Source organism: Quercus robur, chromosome 10 (assembly GCF_932294415.1).
Source record: "Quercus robur chromosome 10, dhQueRobu3.1, whole genome shotgun sequence".
In the NCBI taxonomy this organism is placed as follows: Eukaryota; Viridiplantae; Streptophyta; class Magnoliopsida; order Fagales; family Fagaceae; genus Quercus; species Quercus robur.
In genome coordinates this window covers 4,351,418-4,370,449 of record NC_065543.1, presented here as the reverse complement: position 1 = coordinate 4,370,449, position 19,032 = coordinate 4,351,418, and the positions used below count along the sequence as shown (strand labels likewise).

The window sequence follows — 19,032 nt, the reverse complement described above, 5'->3', positions numbered from 1 at the left end:
AATAATAATAATTGTAGGGATATAGCCAATCATATGTCCAATTTTATAATTTGCTAACTTATGTGATTATGAGTGGTAGACATACATTTTTTGCCTTGTACAATCCATCACTTTACATAAGTCACTCACAATTGCACAACTCAATAAGTTGTGAAATTAAGTATAGAAATGGTTGTGTTCGTAAGTGGACTCATTAGATATAGGCAGCAGCACTACAAGGGTTTGATGTTGTAGAATTTGGTGTGTGTGAGGGACTTAATAAGCAAAGTGAAGTGTTTGATATTGTTGCATTAGGCGTGTGTGAGGGACAAAAAACAAAGTTTGGGCTTATGCGTTAGTGTGAGAGCATCTTTCAGTGTGCTAAGGATTTGGTTTAATTTATGTTTCCGACAGTTAGTGAGTATACGTGACATTTTTATTATTGATATTGGATTTTTTTGGTTAGGGTTCCATGTTGACGCAAGAGACATCTCAAACCATGTAACATGGATGGAGGAGCATCCAAGTTTTATAGAGCAAGCTATTTCTCATGATGTATTGGTTTCATCTTATGAATAAAAATTTTATAATTCTCTTAAAAAAAATTAATACCAATATCCTTAATCATTGATCAGTTCCTTAAGATGCTTAAGGGAATCCCTTTGTCATCCAAAGTAGAACTAGTTATTCTTTTTTCATGACATAAATCTATATGAAAATTAAACAACCTAGGTAGCATTATACCTTACCTTGGAACTGAGTTTTCAGGTTGATCTCCGACTTGGTTGGACTTGGGCGAGACTCTTTGACAATATCCAAAATATTGTTTTAAAGAATGACAGAAGATTAAAAAGCTTAATTTCAAGAGAAGTGCTACAAAGACAATATTTTCATAACACTTTCATAACATTTTTTTGAGTAAAACTAAAATTAAAATATAGTCCTTAAAAAAATAATGATATAGCATTGTACATTAGGTTATTATACTTAAATTGTGATCCAAAATCATTGTACAATTATTTTTAATTGAATATTAAAAATTACTATAGTTCGAAAAAAATTGAGAAAAAAAAAAAGTTTAAGCACATTTTTTCTTAAAGGAGAAGTATCCTAAAAATTATTCTATGAATATTAAAAGATCAATTAATTATAAAAAAGACAAAGAATGGACATGACCCTCATAACAACAATTTAATTGAAACCAAATTAAACTCACATCTTCAATTCATTTTTTTTTTTTTCTGATTATTGTTCTAATTTTTTAATATCAGTAAATCACGTACTATACTCTCAAATTAATTCTTTGGGTGATGCCGTTCTTATTATAGTGGAAGTGCCATATAGAGATTGAAATTCACACTATTTTGTAACCTAAAGAATAATAATTACGCCACATGAAACAAATGTCACTAATTTGAATCTCTTATTCCCTCTATTTTTCTTGCTTATCCAAACAAAAATGTGATCAGGGAAAAGATGTTCTCAACTATTGCATCTTTGGCTAGTTACGGGTAAAATATAAGTCAACTTAATTGACTTAGTTGTTAGAAATTTAAAGCCATATTTGTTAGTAATACAATTAATGTCTAAACCATATGTTACTAATTGATAACAAATATAAGTCAACTTAAATAGAAATACGTCCATTACTTTAACTACTAACTGTAGGGAAATATCCTCCAAACATTTGTATGACAGCAAACAAGTTGGCCTCTTAAGTAGGACAGCTAGGCTGATGAAAAGAGAAGACTGCAAACATTAATTGAAGTTAGTATTATTCAATATTGCTTTGGTAGAGATGTAAAAGATATTATTTGTGAAATGAAATCAATGCGTATAAGATGGTTGATCTCCATATGTATACCTCAATGTACAGTAAAATGTTGAAGTCACTGGCTGAAGCCATGATAACAACATAAGATTCAATAGGTGGATGAATAAATACGAATTCTGTTTAGTAAAAAGGATCCATTGCTTAGTATATAGATAGGAAATGGCGTAAAAGCTAAGCCTCACATTACATATTGTTGGTTGTCAGCATTCTGGTGCCAACTAGTAGGAACTACGAGATGAGACCATGGATTCCTTCAGTATCCAAGGATTGTGGACCAACCATAGAATCTTGTTCAACAAGTGCAATACATTAGCTATCCATTCTATGTTTGGGCAGTAAGCTGGAGAAAGACAGTCATCATTCTTAAGGCCAATTAATGATCATTAGAAAATTTTTAGGGAAAAAAAACCAAAAAAAAAAAGAAAAGAAAGAAAACTCAGAAATTATAGAATGGCTTACCAAAACCCATATTCAAATTTCAACATTCTCCTCTTTATTGGGAACTTTATCTTCTGCCAAAAGTCTAAAAACAAAATTTTATAGTTTGTCATTGATTATATCTCAAGATTGAACATTCAAGCTGATCATCAATATGTAAGTAGACAAATCACAGATGTTGTATATAAAAGTGCTGATGTCATTTCCTATCGAATATTATTCGAAATGATTCTCTGAAAACTTACAACCCATATTGTTTTAACAATATATATGTGAACTTCAAACAGCTTCCCCTTTTATCCACTCGGTAGTCGAACCAATTAGCGTCAACTCAAGCACATCTTTCCTTGGGGCAATTATGGATGGACAGCTACTGCAATTTGGTCTGGTGACAGAAATGTCAACAATGCAACAGTCCACCAATAGCGGAAGAGAGGGTTCCAGTTTTTACGTAAGCTTTTTCTTACCGGTCAAAGAGAGAAAAGGCTGCCCAACCAATCTGGCAAAATTTTACATTCCATGTCAGCAACTAGTATATGAAATAAAGAAATCCTGAAGGATAGGCCTTGTTAAAACTTAAAAGGGAGACATCAGAAAAGAAGAAGATAAGATTTAAAGGAACTCACCAATTGTATGAACTCCAATCACATCGTCATCAAGTTAAACACCCATCTGGACTGTGCGCAATAAGAAATATCCAGCTTTTCTTTTAAAGTGAGAGCATCACATGGCAATAACTTCACTTGAACTCTCTTACAAAGCTTTCACTTGGTTAGCACCAAACAGCATGTCATTTAGATGGAATTATACCTCTTCTTTTGCTGCCAGATAATAGCATTCTTGTACCCCAAAATTCTGCTCCCGAGCAGATAAAAAAGCTAACCCACCACTCTGGCATAGCTTAAATATCCTCAAAATATGATGCCTTCAACTATGTACGTGTTTAGGTGTCAAATTTTGGCTGATTGAAAACTAGTGCTTAGATCACTACAAGAAGAATAGGCCCCAAACTTGGGTTGTATCAATATGCTTGACAATGGACAAGAATCCTGCACCAAATCAGAAGCCACCATTGGCTCTTATATCAAAAGAAATGCTATGTATCACCGGCGGATAAATTTTTTTGAAATGCTGTCGAAGGATGCAATGACATAAACAATATTAATATAAATGACATATATCATAGAATGAACATGAAATAGATGCAACAAAACCAAGACTTACAAAACCACCTTTCAAATTTTACAAACCATAAATAAAGAAAAAGAGAAAAAGAAGAAGAGAATCAGTCCTACGATTTCTTCCTTGACTAGTTCTAGCTAGAAATATCATTTGTTTTGTTATCCAATTTAGTATTGCTGATTCATAAACGTCTATTATTCACTATGGAAATGACATGTTAGTCACTAGCAAGATCATCCATTTTCTTTACAAATTTCTTTTTTCTTTTAAATTTTTTTTTGCCAGCGGGTAATGTTCTGAATCTTGGTTTTGAAGATTCCATATTGTTGTTGGTAAACTATCAAGCATGATGAAGGGGTTCAAGATGTAACAACAAAACAAAGTCCTAGTCCCAAATTGTTTGGGGTCGGCTAAGGATCCTCAACAAGATTAGGGTCAGCCACATATATTCTTTTTCTGCATCTTGTTATGTCGAAAATCGTAGCCTCTATTATTTCCTTAATTGAAATGTCCATTTTAACCTCTACTAATAATCCTCCCATTATTTATTTTTTCTTCCTTTTCTTCTTTTTATTCACTTCTTAGCAATGAGCTGTTCAAGAGAAATATAATGCTAAAACTGTCAACTTCAACTCTAAAGCTAGACTATTAGAGATTTTTTTTTGGGAATAGTACTATTAGAGAATTATGCAATCATCAAATCAACTGTCAGAGAGAACAGAGGAAACAAACGTGAGTGTTGGTTGAAACAGAACTAAATGTTAATCATGTACAAGTGATTTAATATCTTTTTTTCATGATAAAAAGCATACATACTCTTTTTAATTGTTAAATCTAAGTATTAGAAATAAATAATTACTACGCAGTTGGATAATATCCATCAAATAACCCTAGAGGCACATCATTCAGTTAAATTTGTAAATTTAACTATGGGCAATTTTGGACCATTCTGCACCACTCCCCTTTGCACATCTTTCCTTTAATTTGGAGCAATAATAAATCTCTAATTTGGTGATGCGTCCCATGGCTTGCGCTGTGGGCAGATGCATCAGGTTGTTGCAGTTGCAAAGGTACAGGTATTGAAGAGAAGAAAGGTTGCCCAACCACTCAGGCAAAGCTTCCATTCCGTCAAATTCAGATTTGTCCAGTCTTGTAAGGGCGGTGAAGCATTGAATTTCGTCTGGTAGAGTTGAGTTTAGTCCACCCATACAATTGTAGAATTTGGAGGGACTCGTACGACTGTTGAGAGGGAGTGGATTATAATAAAGAAATAAACCCCACACACACACAGGGATAAGAGGGAATGAAATTTTTGAAAGACTTACAAGTTACAATATGGTACACTCTCAAAAGAGTCTACTCTCAACAATAGTTGTATACTATAGAGTAATAATAGAGGGCCCTTTCACTGTTACTTTCACATAATGTGGATCCCATGCATTATGTGAGAGCTATCATCTATACAGTTGTTAAGAGAGATATCTCTCAGGGATCAAACGCTTTGCAAATTCAAATTGTACCCTTCTCTTATGGCAAAATGTAGAAAAAACTGAATGGACATAATATAGAGAAGATAGCTTTAAAAAGAAAGGAAAACTTCAAGAAATAAAAATATTGAGAAAAAAAATTCTTTGAGATAAAATATTAAACTAACCATATATTTTTATAATTAATAATAATTAACATGAATGCCTCTTTAATTAAGGGTATTCAGATGTTGGTCTTATGTTCAAATTAACAAAGGAATTAGTAGGTATCTTGTAAATTTTTAAAAAATAAAAAACAAAAAAATAATTAGGCTCTTGGCCATACTAATTATGGATGGTGAACATAATTTGGAATCTTTTAGTGAAATAAGTTATCAACATAAGAGAAAGGAAGGACCTTCTGATTGCTTCTCTCTTTTTCTTTTCCCTCTTTTCTTTACTTAAATCATTCTTTCTCTCTTTTTTATGCTTGCTTTTCTCTCTTTTACTTTTTCCTCTTTTCTTTACCTTTATCATTCTTTCTCTCTTTTTTCTTTGTCATTCTTTTCCCTTTTTTCTTTCTCTTTTATTTTGCCTGTAACATCCTAGTATTTAAATCAAGATGATTGAAAAAGATGCAATTCATAGAAAATAAATAAAGTGAATGAATTGGACAAATGCATTATTTTATGTGATCACCTTACAATCCCTATTAAGTTTTAAAAAGCAAATCTATTGGACTAACACTATATAGACTAGTTTGCGCCAATTATCATATTCCAATTCCATAAAATAGCACCACCGGACTCCTAGGTCCAAGTGGTATGTTACGTGCCTATTTTTTTATTCCACTGGTAAATTCTCTTTTCGTTGAATAAAAAATTGGAGTTCAAACCCCGCTTACACCTAAAATTAAATGGTGTTTTAACCTGATTATAAGAGCAATTATCATAGAGTGGACATTATAGGTTTGAAATACTATATATATATATATAATATATCTATCAACTATCTTGTGAATTGGGAGAAAGTATTTAACTAAAGAAGTTAATTTGAAGTATTTGCTTATTTTCCAAACATAGAGGAGGAAAGTAATTGGTTTCAAAGATAAGAGTAAGAATTAAAAACTATCCCAAACATAGAGGGGAAAGTATTTTTTTTCCTCTTTCACTCCTCTTAAGGGTACAATCACTTGAAATTGAATAATAATAATAAATTAAAATTCAAAATTCAAAATAAAGGTTGAAAAAAATTATCAAGAGGGTAGATCAAATGTACAACATTCATCTCAAAATGACATTTGAGAATACATTCTAACAAAACATAACGATGAAAAAAAAATCAATTTCTGCCAATTATCTTATGTCAGTCTTGACCTTCATTGGTTTTTGCTTCTCTGTAATAACTTTATGTTGAGTTTTGGTGATGGAGAGTTCGGCTATTGAACTTGAAGAATTCTTTAGGCCATGCATCTGAGATAAATTTGTAGTCATCTTATCTTCACTACTAGTTGGCTTCTCAAGTCCATCATTAATGACAATTTTTTTTCTATGAAATTTAACATCTCTATCATTCTAATATAATCCCTTCCATTACTTAGTCTGTTTATGGAATATTTGTTGCTTTTTTTTTCTAGGAATGAACAATCCTTGTAGAGGCTTAATATAAGAATGGATAAAGGTCAAATATTCCAAGTAGAGGCATCCAGGACTAGGAGTCTACCAACCAACAATTTCTTTGAAGATGACAAGAAATAGAGCAGAAAGTGGTGCATGTACATTGTACTATTAAGAGACACTGAAAACGATCCGTGGAAGACAATTGCATTGGAAGTACCTAAAAAGGAAGTGTTACGACTATAATGCGTTAATTGACCTAAAAAAGAGAAAGTGGTCAAAATTAGTAATAATTGACGGGAAATTTCTTCAAGCGTAATTACTCATGTTGCACATTCTCAGTGAATGTGAACACGAGAAATTAAGATTTAGTGATGGGTTGGGCGGAATTAGGCTTGATTTCAAGTTCGACCTATTTAGATTCAGATCAAGATTGGGTTTGGATCAAAGTTCTATATTCTTACTCATTGCGTGAGGTTGCAACTAGCTAGTTAATTTTTTTTTTTTTTTTTATTTTACTTTTAGAAACAAGCACACACAAGAAAGAAGGAAAATAATTCTAATACAATGTACATTACAAACTCTACTCAAAACTTTTAGTTTTAAGGGAACTAGTCGCATACCCGCGCGTTGCGAGCGTTAATTTTTTTAGGATGGTCTCATTAAATATTTTATTAATACTATAATTTTAGTTATTAACCATTTGATTTTCATTAGTTTTTAAGTTAACAAAAACCTTAAATATACCTTCTTCTTTTCTTTCTTTTTTTACCTTTACACACACACACACACATATAGTGAATCTTTACACATACCTTTAAAAAAACTCTATATATTCCACTTTTTTGGATGCGTAAAATTATAGACTACTACTCCATAATGATAGTGGCTAATTAATTTTATATTTTTTTTAGTGATCTCATTTGTAACGCTTCTTACCATTATCATATATTTACTAACTAATGATTTGCATAACAAAGACGATAAATGAGAGGTAACATTGTTCATTAGATTTTCGAAAGTAATAGTGCATGAAAATTATATATATATATATATATATTATAAATAAGGTTAAATGAAATGTCAAAAAATGGATTTTTAAATTTTCTAACTTTATTTCTTACTCAATTTCTACTACTATCAGAGAACATCTCTTTTTTAGTTATGATTAATATGGTTTCCATAGTTAGAATTTGATTAGTTTTAAATTTAAATTTAGTACTATGATTGTATTTAATTATTGATTGTTGATTTAATTTTTTCAGTGAATTAAACTGTTTATGTTACTACACTGTAAAGTTTTTAATGTTCTCCACACGGTAATCTCTATTTTATTTTTTACTTCTCCTAACAACCTCTTTGTTTTCCAATCAACGATTACTAATTGACGTTTGGTTTTTTTTTTTTTTTTTTTTTCTTTATCTACTCTTTATTACTTTGTATTGGTTTTTTTTTTTCTATACCATCTCTCTCTCTCTCTCTCTCTCTCTCTCTCTCTCTCTCTCTCCATTGGCAACCTATCATTTTCCAAAATTTGATGATGATTCTATGACATTAAATATGCATTATTAGTTTTTTATTTTATTTTAATTTAATGTTTCTAACTTGATTTGTTTTGTATTTCATTCTTCCTTTGATGCATTGGGTGTGAGAATGAGTGTTTCCCTATCATTACTCCACTTAATGTGGACAATTTTATTTATTTAATTTAGGCAAAATATTATATTTAAAATTTTTAAAAATAAAAAAGGAGTGGAAATATAAATAATTTAATGATATATATGGGGGATGTGGTTGAATTTAAATGTTAAATAAAATGATATGAGAAAAAAATAAAAATAAAATACATAACAATAAACACTAACTTATCCAAATAATTCTATGTAATATAATAATAGTACATTCTTATATACTATTTTTAATTATTTATAATGAAATATGATAATATTTAACAATAAAAGACATAAAAAATAAATAAAAAAACTTAAAACACAAAGCTAAATCCCATAAACCAAAATAGAGCTCTAAAGAATACAAAACTTTATCAGGCTAAAATAGAGATGCAAGAAAAATAAAAATAAAAATCTACCAAAAAATTGAGGGAGAAAGAGTGGAAAATAACCACTTTTCTGTGAGATAAAATTATGTAAAGAATAGAAGAGTGAATGATAAATTTATACTAAAAGGATGATAATATAAAAAAAAAACAAAATAAAGGAAGATAAAAGGAAAGAGGAAGAGTGATATCAAGGTAGAATTTTGGGGGAGATGAAAAGGTAAAGAGAATGAGAAAGGTTGAAGAAAGTGTAAATGTTAAAAAAAAAATGAGTACAATTTGATGAGCACAATTTTCTTTTATTTGAATTTAAGCAAAATATTACATATTTTATTTTTTAAAACAAAAAGAGAGAAAATATAAATAATTTAATGATAAGGAGGATGTGGTTGAATTTCAATATTGAGTAAAATGGAAGAGAAGAAAAAAATAAGAAAAATTAAAAGATATAACAATAAACACTAAATTATCCAAATTATGCTATGTAATGGAATACTATTTTATTTTTATCTACTATCTTTAATTTTTTATAATGTAATCGGATAAAATTTAACAATCAAAGAGCAAAATATTAATAATAATAATAACTTAAAACACAAAACTAAATCGTATCCACATAAATTAGAGTTCTTAAAAATACAAAATTTTATCAACCTAAAGCAGAGATGCAATAAAAAATAAAAATCCACCAAAACATTGAGAGAGATAAAAATCCACCAAAACATTGAGAGAGAGAGAGAGAGAGAGAACCTTTTTGTGAGAGAAAACTATGCAAATAATGGAAAAGAGTGACAAATTTATAGTAAGAGGGAAAGGATAAAAAGAGACAAATAAAGGAAGATGAAGAGAATGATGAATAGCAATATTAAAGTAGAGGGTAGTGGGGAGATGAAAAGGTGAGGGAAGAAGAAAGGTTGAAGAAAATGTAAATATTTAAAAAAATAAGTGAATGTAAAAAAAAATTATAGGAAAATTGGAAATAAAAAAGAAATATATATAGATGTTAAAATCGACAAAGATGAATATGTAAAGTCAATAATCTATTTTTATATATATATATATATATATATTTGTAAAAAAAAAAAGGAATAAATATTAATTATGTGGCAAATGACGTGGTGATAAGGTGGCGCAACAGGAGCTTAGCAGCTATAAATGCCACGCTTTAGCTTAAAACACAAAACTAAATCGTATCCACATAAATTAGAGTTCTTAAAAATACAAAATTTTATCAACCTAAAGCGGAGATGCAATAAAAAATAAAAATCCACCAAAACATTGAGAGAGAGAGAGAGAGAGAACCTTTTTGTGAGAGAAAACTATGCAAATAATGGAAAAGAGTGACAAATTTATAGTAAGAGGGAAAGGATAAAAAGAGACAAATAAAGGAAGATGAAGAGAATGATGAATAGCAATATTAAAGTAGAGGGTAGTGGGGAGATGAAAAGGTGAGGGAAGAAGAAAGGTTGAAGAAAATGTAAATATTTAAAAAAATAAGTGAATGTAAAAATAAAAAAAATTATAGGAAAATTGGAAATAAAAAAGAAATATATATAGATGTTAAAATCGACAAAGATGAATATGTAAAGTCAATAATCTATTTATATATATATATATATATATATTTTTTTTTTTTTTTTGTAAAAAAAATAGGAATAAATATTAATTATATATAGATGTTAAAATCGACAAAGATGAATATGTAAAGTCAATAATCTATATATATATATATATATATATATTTGTAAAAAAAAAAAGGAATAAATATTAATTATGTGGCAAATGACGTGGTGATGAGGTGGCGCAACAGGAGCTTAGCAGCTATAAATGCCACGCTTCAGCTTTTAGTAATATATTGATGTGAGGTAAGTTATACTTTACATAACACACTCTCTTAAACAGCGAATAGTTAAGTAAAAAGTGAAAATCCATAAGACTAATTTTATTTCAATTATGCTTGATGAAACCAAAAATTGTTAGTTGGGTCACTTATCCAATCTAGAGCTTTTAATGGTCTTCTAAAATCTGCAAGAAAAAGAAAAAGAAAAAAAAAGAGTTGATTAAAGAGATCACCGAGTTGTGCCCAGTGGGAGAGCCTCCAATGTTTAAGTTAGTATTAGCCTATATATTTTGTATATAGATAGTGTTTTTGTAGTATGTTTTGACGTACCTAGCAAGTGAGGCAGATTGTATCTTTTATAAGTGACTTAGGTAGTTGTTGGACATAAATGAGGGTAATTATTACCCTAATTGTAACATTCTTTGTCTTGATGAGAGAGTTTAAGACCTTTGATGGTCGTTATTGAATGTGTTGAGTGATTACTCATCTTTCTTTGATGGCCCACAAATGATGCAATGAATGGACGACCTTAATGATTTTTATGATCTCATCAATGCTCATATCCTACAAAATGTTAGGTTTTTAAAATTAACACCTTCATATTGGAAATGTAGCCAAAATTAAAATATTTAGATGGATGTGTGAAAAAAAAAAAAAAAAAAAAAAAAAAAAAAAAAAAAAAACTGAGAAAGCTAAGATAAAGAATTAATAAGTTATCCACTCAGGGTGATTCCCACTGAGGAAAAATTAAGAGAGAATAACTTATAAAGGTTCGATTAAGCATAAGTATTTTATTTTTACCTTTTATCATTAAAATAGAATTATATAATTCAATTTACAAAGTGATAAATATAAAGAAAGAAAATTGTGAGGGTTTAAACTCTGAATGTCTCTATCAAGAAATTAAAAAAGTGTTAGCTGAGTTGCGAGACTCTTGACTTGATTGCGTAACAAAGAGTGAAATAAAATTAAGCTGGTTTAAAAAATAATTATTATTATTGTGTCGGTTTATTACTAGCTATAAAGTGTGTACGGTGTAGTCCATATGAGGAGCCTGAGTCTAAATGAAGAAGGGGTCATTCGGCCAAGACTTGGACCAATTGAGCCCAACTTTATGCAAATGAGGTTGCAATCACCTCACCTCATGTGACTATAAGGTAAGAAGCATGTAGCCATTAGCATGGACCAAACTAGCTAAAAGGCCAGACAAAGAGTTTCGACAAGAGAAGAAAGAATTGGACTGGGCAATGAGTTGTACAAGCTCAACCCAACCCAATTTCATTCCTATCTTGCTTTTTATCATGTGCCAATGACGTTTTTCCCCCTAACTTAAGAGTTTTATATAGCGTCATCATCTATCTATACTATATATAATAATAGAAGCCTTGCATTTAATTTTGCAAGACTCTTGTTAGCTACCTCATTACCCACATCATCAACCTTTTCTCAACCAAATTTTCTTTTAATTTCTATTTTGGTAATATAATGAGAAAATTTTACCTAATCCGACCTCAGTAATGATTTAGACCTCAAATTTAAAAATTACGGCTTAAATCACTTTTAAGCTAATCCAACAATTAACACCAAATTTAAGTGATTAACCAATTATACAGTACATGGACATCACAATTAGCATGGATAAACATGTAAAACATAAACAATTAGCAACCCACATAAATTTAAAGACTCTGTGGTACCACTGCTAGAAACAATCCACTAAAATGTGGAGCAATCTTGTATTTGCAACCAACCCAAGCACTGATTACACCTTCAAGCCTCATGGCTAAGTATGGGTGTGCTTTTTCTCAAAAAAAAAAAAAAAGTATGGGTGTGCTCCACTGATTCCCAAAAGTCCAATCAACACTCAATTGTAGTGATGGAAATGATAATTGATTTTCCTCTAGAGCAAGACTCCCATGAAAGTCCACCGAAGTTGTCTCTCAACCAAAATTCAAATGCCTGACACCTGCAATTCCAACTCACTCGACCAAAACTTCTTTTCTTCAGCAACTTCAGTTTTAGCTCTTGAACCCTTATAACCCAGTTACAAATGAATCCACAAAATACAAAAATACAATGTATTTCTCCTGCTAATTCAGGGTTTGATTAGTTTGTATCCTCTGAAGCTTTAATTTGTTTGTGTAATGTCTCTCTCTGCCAATCACCCACTTTCACATGCACGAAAATTGTTTGATAAAATACCTGACTGAGAGTGTTTTGTTCTTTTTCTAGATTTTGATTTTGTACAATGCCCAGGTTTAATAAGTGGACATGTATACTTCTTCCTACGGTATATTAATGATTTGGTAATGGCCAAATTTAGCACGTGGTTTTTTGTTTTTGTTAATATTTGATGTACTTTTATTGTAGAAAAGCTAAGGTTTTTCCCCCTTTTGTTGAGTATATAGATACTCATTAGCATTAACTCAAGCTTGATTTACATTACAGATCAATTATAGTATACATGGTTACACTAAGGACAAAGCATGCTCAATGTCTTACAAGCATCTACACTTGACAATACGTATTCCATGTCTTAGAGATAACCAATATGCAAAATCCATTTGCAATCCATGAGCCCAGTACATATTCTCTAGAAATTAAGTTCTTGGTCTTAGCTTCTTAAAAGATTTTCTTTGAATTGTCTATATAAAAATTGTTGAAAAATTATGTTAATCTGTAATTTTATAAAGAACAGTCTTCCACCATTGAGTTGCCTGATCAGACTTGAAAAATGTAGTCTTATTTAAATGGGATAATTACACATAACCCACTTGTGGTTAGGGCGAAAATCACTTTGCCTACCCGTGGTTTGAAAAGTATCACTTAACCCACCTGTGGTATGTTTCTGTCAATCTCCGTAACCCACCTCAAGCCCAGCCGTTACAAAAACACCTCTTAACACCAAAACACAACATAACGCGAATCAAAACACCCAAAACTCAGAAACTTTTCAAGAGAGAGACTTGTGATGAGATCAACGTGTTATTCGTGGTTTTTATATCTCTTTTTCAGCCTGTCCTGGCCCGGTGGTTTCATCTCATCACGATGGTTCTGGTTCTCCATAAGTGGTTACAAATTTTCTCGCCATTAATGAGTTGTGGCTCTCCATTTGGTGGTTTTGTGTCACCATTTGTGGGTTTTGTTGGTTTTTGCATTTGGGTGTGCTTTATTTTTTTTTTGATACAAAGATATTCTTGTGGAAAAGAAACCCCCCTACATTCCAGAAATAGATGATCCTTCATATACTAACTTAATGGGAAATAGAGATATTCCTAATGGGTATGGTCTGCCACTATCTTCTGACAAAAACCTGTTATCTTGGAAAATATAGATTCTATTTTTTCTACTTATGAAACCATATCTGGCCTTTTTTCCTGCTATATGTTTTATAACTTTTAGGCACCTGTAATGCTGAAGGACAAAGTATTAATATTTTATAATTTCATTTTGGCAAATGTCATAAGAAAGTTCATATCTTTTTGATTGATTGTAAATGGTTTCTTCTTTCTTTTCATTTGGCATAAATATCATATGGAAGGTTTTCAAATGTGTGTATCACTAAAAGTTGGGCACCTGAATTTGGGCTTTGCTTCTTTTTTTTATTTTTTATTTTTTATATCTTACCTCCTTTCTCTTTAGTAGATCTGATTGGGAATATATTGATTTTTTACAAATTCAGATATGAGGTATTGATTGAGAATCTTATGGATCCTGCTCATGTTCCTTATGCACATTATGGAGTAAAGGAAAATCTACCATCCAAAAACAGTGAAGTTTTGAATAATCCTTATGTTCTGCCAATAAGTTTTGATTTCTTTATTTATGACTGAAACCAAGTTACCTTCACAGCGGAGGCTGATAGAGAGGGGTGCACACCGATTGAATTTAAGATTGAAAAGTTGGACGGCAATGGGTTCAATATAGTACAGTTTCAGGAATGGAGCAGATGCACATTTATTGCCCCATACCTGGTTTATGCATCTCTTAAGCCTGAGGATCAAGCTAATGGATCTGAATCATCAGCTGGAACCAGAAAGGTTATCTATTAGATTGATTAATCTTTTATACATAGATGATAAACAAAATTTTTGGTTAATTCTTACTTATGTATTTCATTTTTCGTTCCTTAGTACTTCTATTTATGTAAATCTTGGTTGATGCAGGATACATCTGTGCAGAAGGAATTTTTTTAAAATTTTTTTTCCATTCCAGTTAGTCCAGGGAGTAGCAGATTGATATGGATCTTCCCAAGAAACTATGGTCATTGAATTAATAAAGTTGTGCCACGATGGATATTTCATAAGGAACAAAACCTAGTTATAGACTCTGATTTATATCTTCTACACATTGAGGTGACTCCCATCTCTTTGTATGTTATTGCAAGTTTCTTTTCTTTTTTTCTTTTTTCAATCTAGGCAGCTGGTTTATTCCATTATAAATCACTTTTGCTTTTAATGGGTTACTATCGAATTAAGTTACTGGTATAGGTTCACCAGATCAACCTTACTACAGATTCATGGGTGTGCTTTATTTTTTTATTTTTTGCAGAAATCACGGTGGCCAGTGGTTATGGGTTCACAATAGAGAGAAAAGAAAGATAGAATTTTTCCCCATTGCCTCCCTCAACCCTTTGGCTAACTCCTCGAATTTATAAAAAAAAAAAAAAAAAAAAAAAAAAACCCCAGTTGCCCATAGCCACCAGAACCTCCATAGCCACCCGACCCACCATTCGAAACTGTAGAAACTAGAAAATGATCAAAACCCAGTTGCCCAAATCGCATTTCAAAACGGCCCAAATTCTTAAACTCGGCTCCATGACTAGAACTCAACGGGTGAGAGTAAGAGTGGCACGAAGAACAAGTACGAAACCCACTAATCTGAACTGGGTTTGTGGGAATTCGGGTGGAATGTGAAATGGGTCTGCGAGAAAACCCCATGAAACTGAAAGAGAGTAGGGATTTGCGGGTGAGTGATGCTAAAAAAGAGATATAAAAACCACGAAGAACACGTTGATCTCACCACAAGTCTCTCTCTTGAAAAGTTTCTGAGTTTTGGGTGTTTTGATTCGCGTTATGTTGTGTTTTGGTGTTAAGAGGTGTTTTTGTAATGGCTGGGCTTGAGGTGGGTTACGGAGATTGACGGAAACATACCACAGGTGGGTTAAGTGATACTTTTCAAACCACGGGTAGGCAAAGTGATTTTCGCCCTAACCACAGGTGGGTTATGTGTAATTATCCCAATTTAAATCTAACCCACATATGTAAGAGGTTTGTGATGTTGCCGTGTTTAGTGTCCATATGTGGTATTCCTTTTTTTGGAAAGAAGAGCAGACATCTAGACTACATGGCTTAGTCTTTTGTGACATGGACCAATTATAAAACATCTAAATGACTTTCTATGGTTCAAGTTGAAGACACCACAAATTTAATAGGAAGGCCGAAAGGAATTCAGTGGAGGTTTTGAAACATGATAATGCCATTTTACCTTTTGTCTTTTGGTTAGAGTATGGGTCAAGAGCGAACAGAGTATACCACCCTGCGATTTTAGCCCAAGTGGGGTTAGAGTGATGATGCCTTTATCCCTCTCTATATATGTTCCTAACTTTGATATCTTACTGGGCACTTTACTAATGGCATAAGTACAAGTGTAATGAGAGCCGGCTGATCATTGACATAGCTTTTGTCTAGCTAAAAAGTAGTTTTCTTTTTATTAACATGCCTTTATTTGAATGCCTCTCTACTTGAAGTTTCTGCTTTTTATTTGCTTTTGAGAAGCCTTGAGTAGAGTTAGATAATGCAGTTGCTTTGAATTTAGTGATGGCATTGACTTGACATGTGATTATCTCTGTCCAACATTTAGTTGATCTATTCTAAAAATTCTTTATTCACCTTTGTCTTTAGATATCAGAGCAGATTCAAGATGCTACTCTTTACCTTGATGCTGGATCTACAGAAAGTTTCCAATTTATGGTGGCATTTCATGCATTGCTGGACCTTGGAGTGTGTGGTATTTGTAGTTTCTCTTGACTCAGTAAGCTAATAATGTCATGTGTCTCCTGACATGTCTTTTATTGCTTCTTTCAACCTGCTATGGATAAATTTAAATAACTTCACATGTGAACATACTTCATAAACAGATGTCTGTATCAGTATGTGCATGATTGCATGGGTGCGCCAGATATGATAGCAAACCATCTTAGAGATTACCCAGTTTATTTCTCACATCTCAAGCATGTTGTAATTTGTATTTGCTTCAACTCTAGATAATAGATTGGAACCCAATCTGACGCTGCAAGGAAAATAGTGGTCATCTCATCTCATCATATGTTTGTTAAGCAAGATTTTTATCTAAATGCTACCTGATATCTCATCCCTCTACCACTTGAGCCAAGGCCCAATTGCTACATCTTGCCCTTTTTTTTTTTTTTTTTTCAAGTGAATTGTAGTTACTTTTTTTTTCCATAAGTCAGTAAACTATAAGTATTACACTACTATTTTTCAATATATAAGAGAATCTATTGTTGTCACCATTGGACGCATTATTAAGACTTTACTTTAGATGTAACTTTGTGTTCCTTGATACTTAATTTTTGACAGGGTGCACAATGTATCTGTCTGTGTTTGTTTGTGAGCTTTTACTGTTGTCGTATAAATTTCATGTTAAGACTGTCTTTTTGATGCTAAATTCCTGTACAAAGTTCCCATTTTTGGTGTGGATCCATATGTTCCTATTTGGGTTTCTTGGACAGGAATTATGTTTATGTATATTGCATTGTCTGCCTTATACATGGATTTGTAATATGATGATGTAGTTACCATGGATTCTAGACATAGTGTTTCTGGTATATTTTGTATAATCTAACCAATGGTGTGTTATTTATCGAATTCCTCCTTATTTTATATGTGTATACATTTGATAACTGTTGTTTGTTGTATTAGATATATTGGAATTTATATTACCTATTTGGGACAATTTTTAACCTTCAAATTGTGGAATGTTTTTGGTAGATTATCCACACAAAAAAAAAAAAATGGTTCATAACAGTTTTTTGTGGGATTGTAAAATGATTGGTAGAGTTCTATCACCACAGAAGACAAATTTGGTTGTTTTGCCATATATATATGTAAACCTAAGGAGAAAAAGTAAATTTCATTTTAAAGTTCAACATATAGATTTGTTCTCATGTAACATTGAATCTTTTATATAGTGATTTGTTTCACTTTGTAAATCTGGTCATTCCCATAGGAGATTGAGACACTCTCACTAAGTTGAGGAGTTCATTTTTATTTTGTAGTTGCACACTAAGTCCACCAGAAGTTGTAAATTTGTTTAGGTAAATTGAAAGTGACCTCTCAGTTTTTTTTTGTCATTGGACACAATATATATGTAGAGATGTAGAGTGATGCATAGTGATTAGTTCTTTTAGATGCCTACTAACTTATTAGATATGTTTGAACAGGTCTACTTTATCTGAAATTGTAGGGCAGTGGCTAAATCGGACTCTTATTCAGCATCTCATTAGCAAAGTTCATGCCTTGTTTTTGATTTTTTTATTAACCCCCAATGTGATATTGATGAAAGGTAAATTCCATTAGACCTAAAATGAATTTTCAAAATGTATTAATTTATGTTTTCCTTTAATCTATTATAGTTCTATATTGCGCTTTAAATCTAATGCCATATAATGATTTGTTGACTTCTTTACCTCCTCATGAAACCGCTTCATATCTGGAATCTCTTCCCAAACTTGCTAACAACCTGGAGTGACCTTGAGTACCAAGGGAAAACACTTCACTCCTCTCTATGCTTATTAAGATATTATTGGTATTCATTTTAAAATAGAACTCAATAGACCAAATTTATTATTATGAGATTTGAAAAACTCATTGGTCTGTGTAGTCTGTAATTGTTATTTATATTTTTACAAGAAATGTTCTTTTATTTTTTTGTACACAAACTTTGGCATTACATTTTTATTGCTAAACATGACTGTGCGAGCTTATGTAATTTTAAATCAAATGATTTTTTTTTCTTGCTTTGTGTGTGAGTGGTCTTAATAGTCAACTTGCCATATATTAACTTACATAATGTCATTAATAATTTGAAATGAAAGGTTTAGGACCATTAAGAGATCAAACAAGAGGCGGTTCCAAAGCTACTACATGAATCTTCAGAGAATGAGATTAGTTTTTCTTACCATAATCCAGATTTAAAAAATATTGACATGTATAAACACTTGTGCCACCCCCCACCCCCCCCCCCCCCCCCCCCCCCACAAGACACACACCCTAACATGCTATATTATTGATTGACTAAGATCTACGACATATCTAGCTTCCTTAGTTTTGTGTGTAAGGAAACATTTTTGTAATAATTGATTCCTATATTTTAGGTTGGTGATTATATAAAATTAAAAAAAAATAATGAAAAAAAGTGAAAACTTCATTTAATTGTAAACAATGTTTTAATAAAATGCTCAATAACTCTCCAATAATGGTAAATAATGTTTGCTTTTGTATGAAATAATCTAGATCAATTGTATGTTCTAATTAAAACTGCACATCCTCCAGCTTAATACATTCTGTTTTCTTGAAAACAATTTTTTTTTAAAATTTTTT

General features: G+C 31.4%; 1 protein-coding gene and 1 long non-coding RNA gene across 4 annotated transcripts; one reads left to right on the top strand and one right to left on the bottom strand.

Moving 5' to 3' along the window:
* Positions 1–1,458: 1,458 nt before the first annotated feature.
* Positions 1,459–4,105, bottom strand: LOC126702026 (uncharacterized). 3 transcript variants are annotated; one of them, XR_007647635.1, is made up of 5 exons: positions 2,878–4,105; positions 2,497–2,750; positions 2,273–2,336; positions 1,844–2,153; positions 1,459–1,711 (listed from the first exon to the last, which is right to left on the bottom strand). It is a non-coding gene; the product is annotated as an uncharacterized LOC126702026 (long non-coding RNA). The 3 variants fall into 3 exon arrangements; XR_007647634.1 differs by having other exon boundaries at positions 1,459–1,728; positions 2,497–2,624; positions 2,878–4,096; XR_007647633.1 differs by having other exon boundaries at positions 2,497–2,624; positions 2,878–4,095.
* Positions 4,106–13,370: 9,265 nt separating this feature from the next.
* Positions 13,371–14,761, top strand: LOC126702023 (protochlorophyllide-dependent translocon component 52, chloroplastic-like). The gene is made up of 4 exons (XM_050400624.1): positions 13,371–13,693; positions 14,094–14,182; positions 14,264–14,451; positions 14,578–14,761. The coding sequence occupies exons 1-4, from the start codon at positions 13,668–13,670 to the stop codon at positions 14,605–14,607; spliced, it is 333 nt and encodes a 110-aa protein (XP_050256581.1). The 5' UTR covers positions 13,371–13,667; the 3' UTR covers positions 14,608–14,761.
* Positions 14,762–19,032: the final 4,271 nt, after the last annotated feature.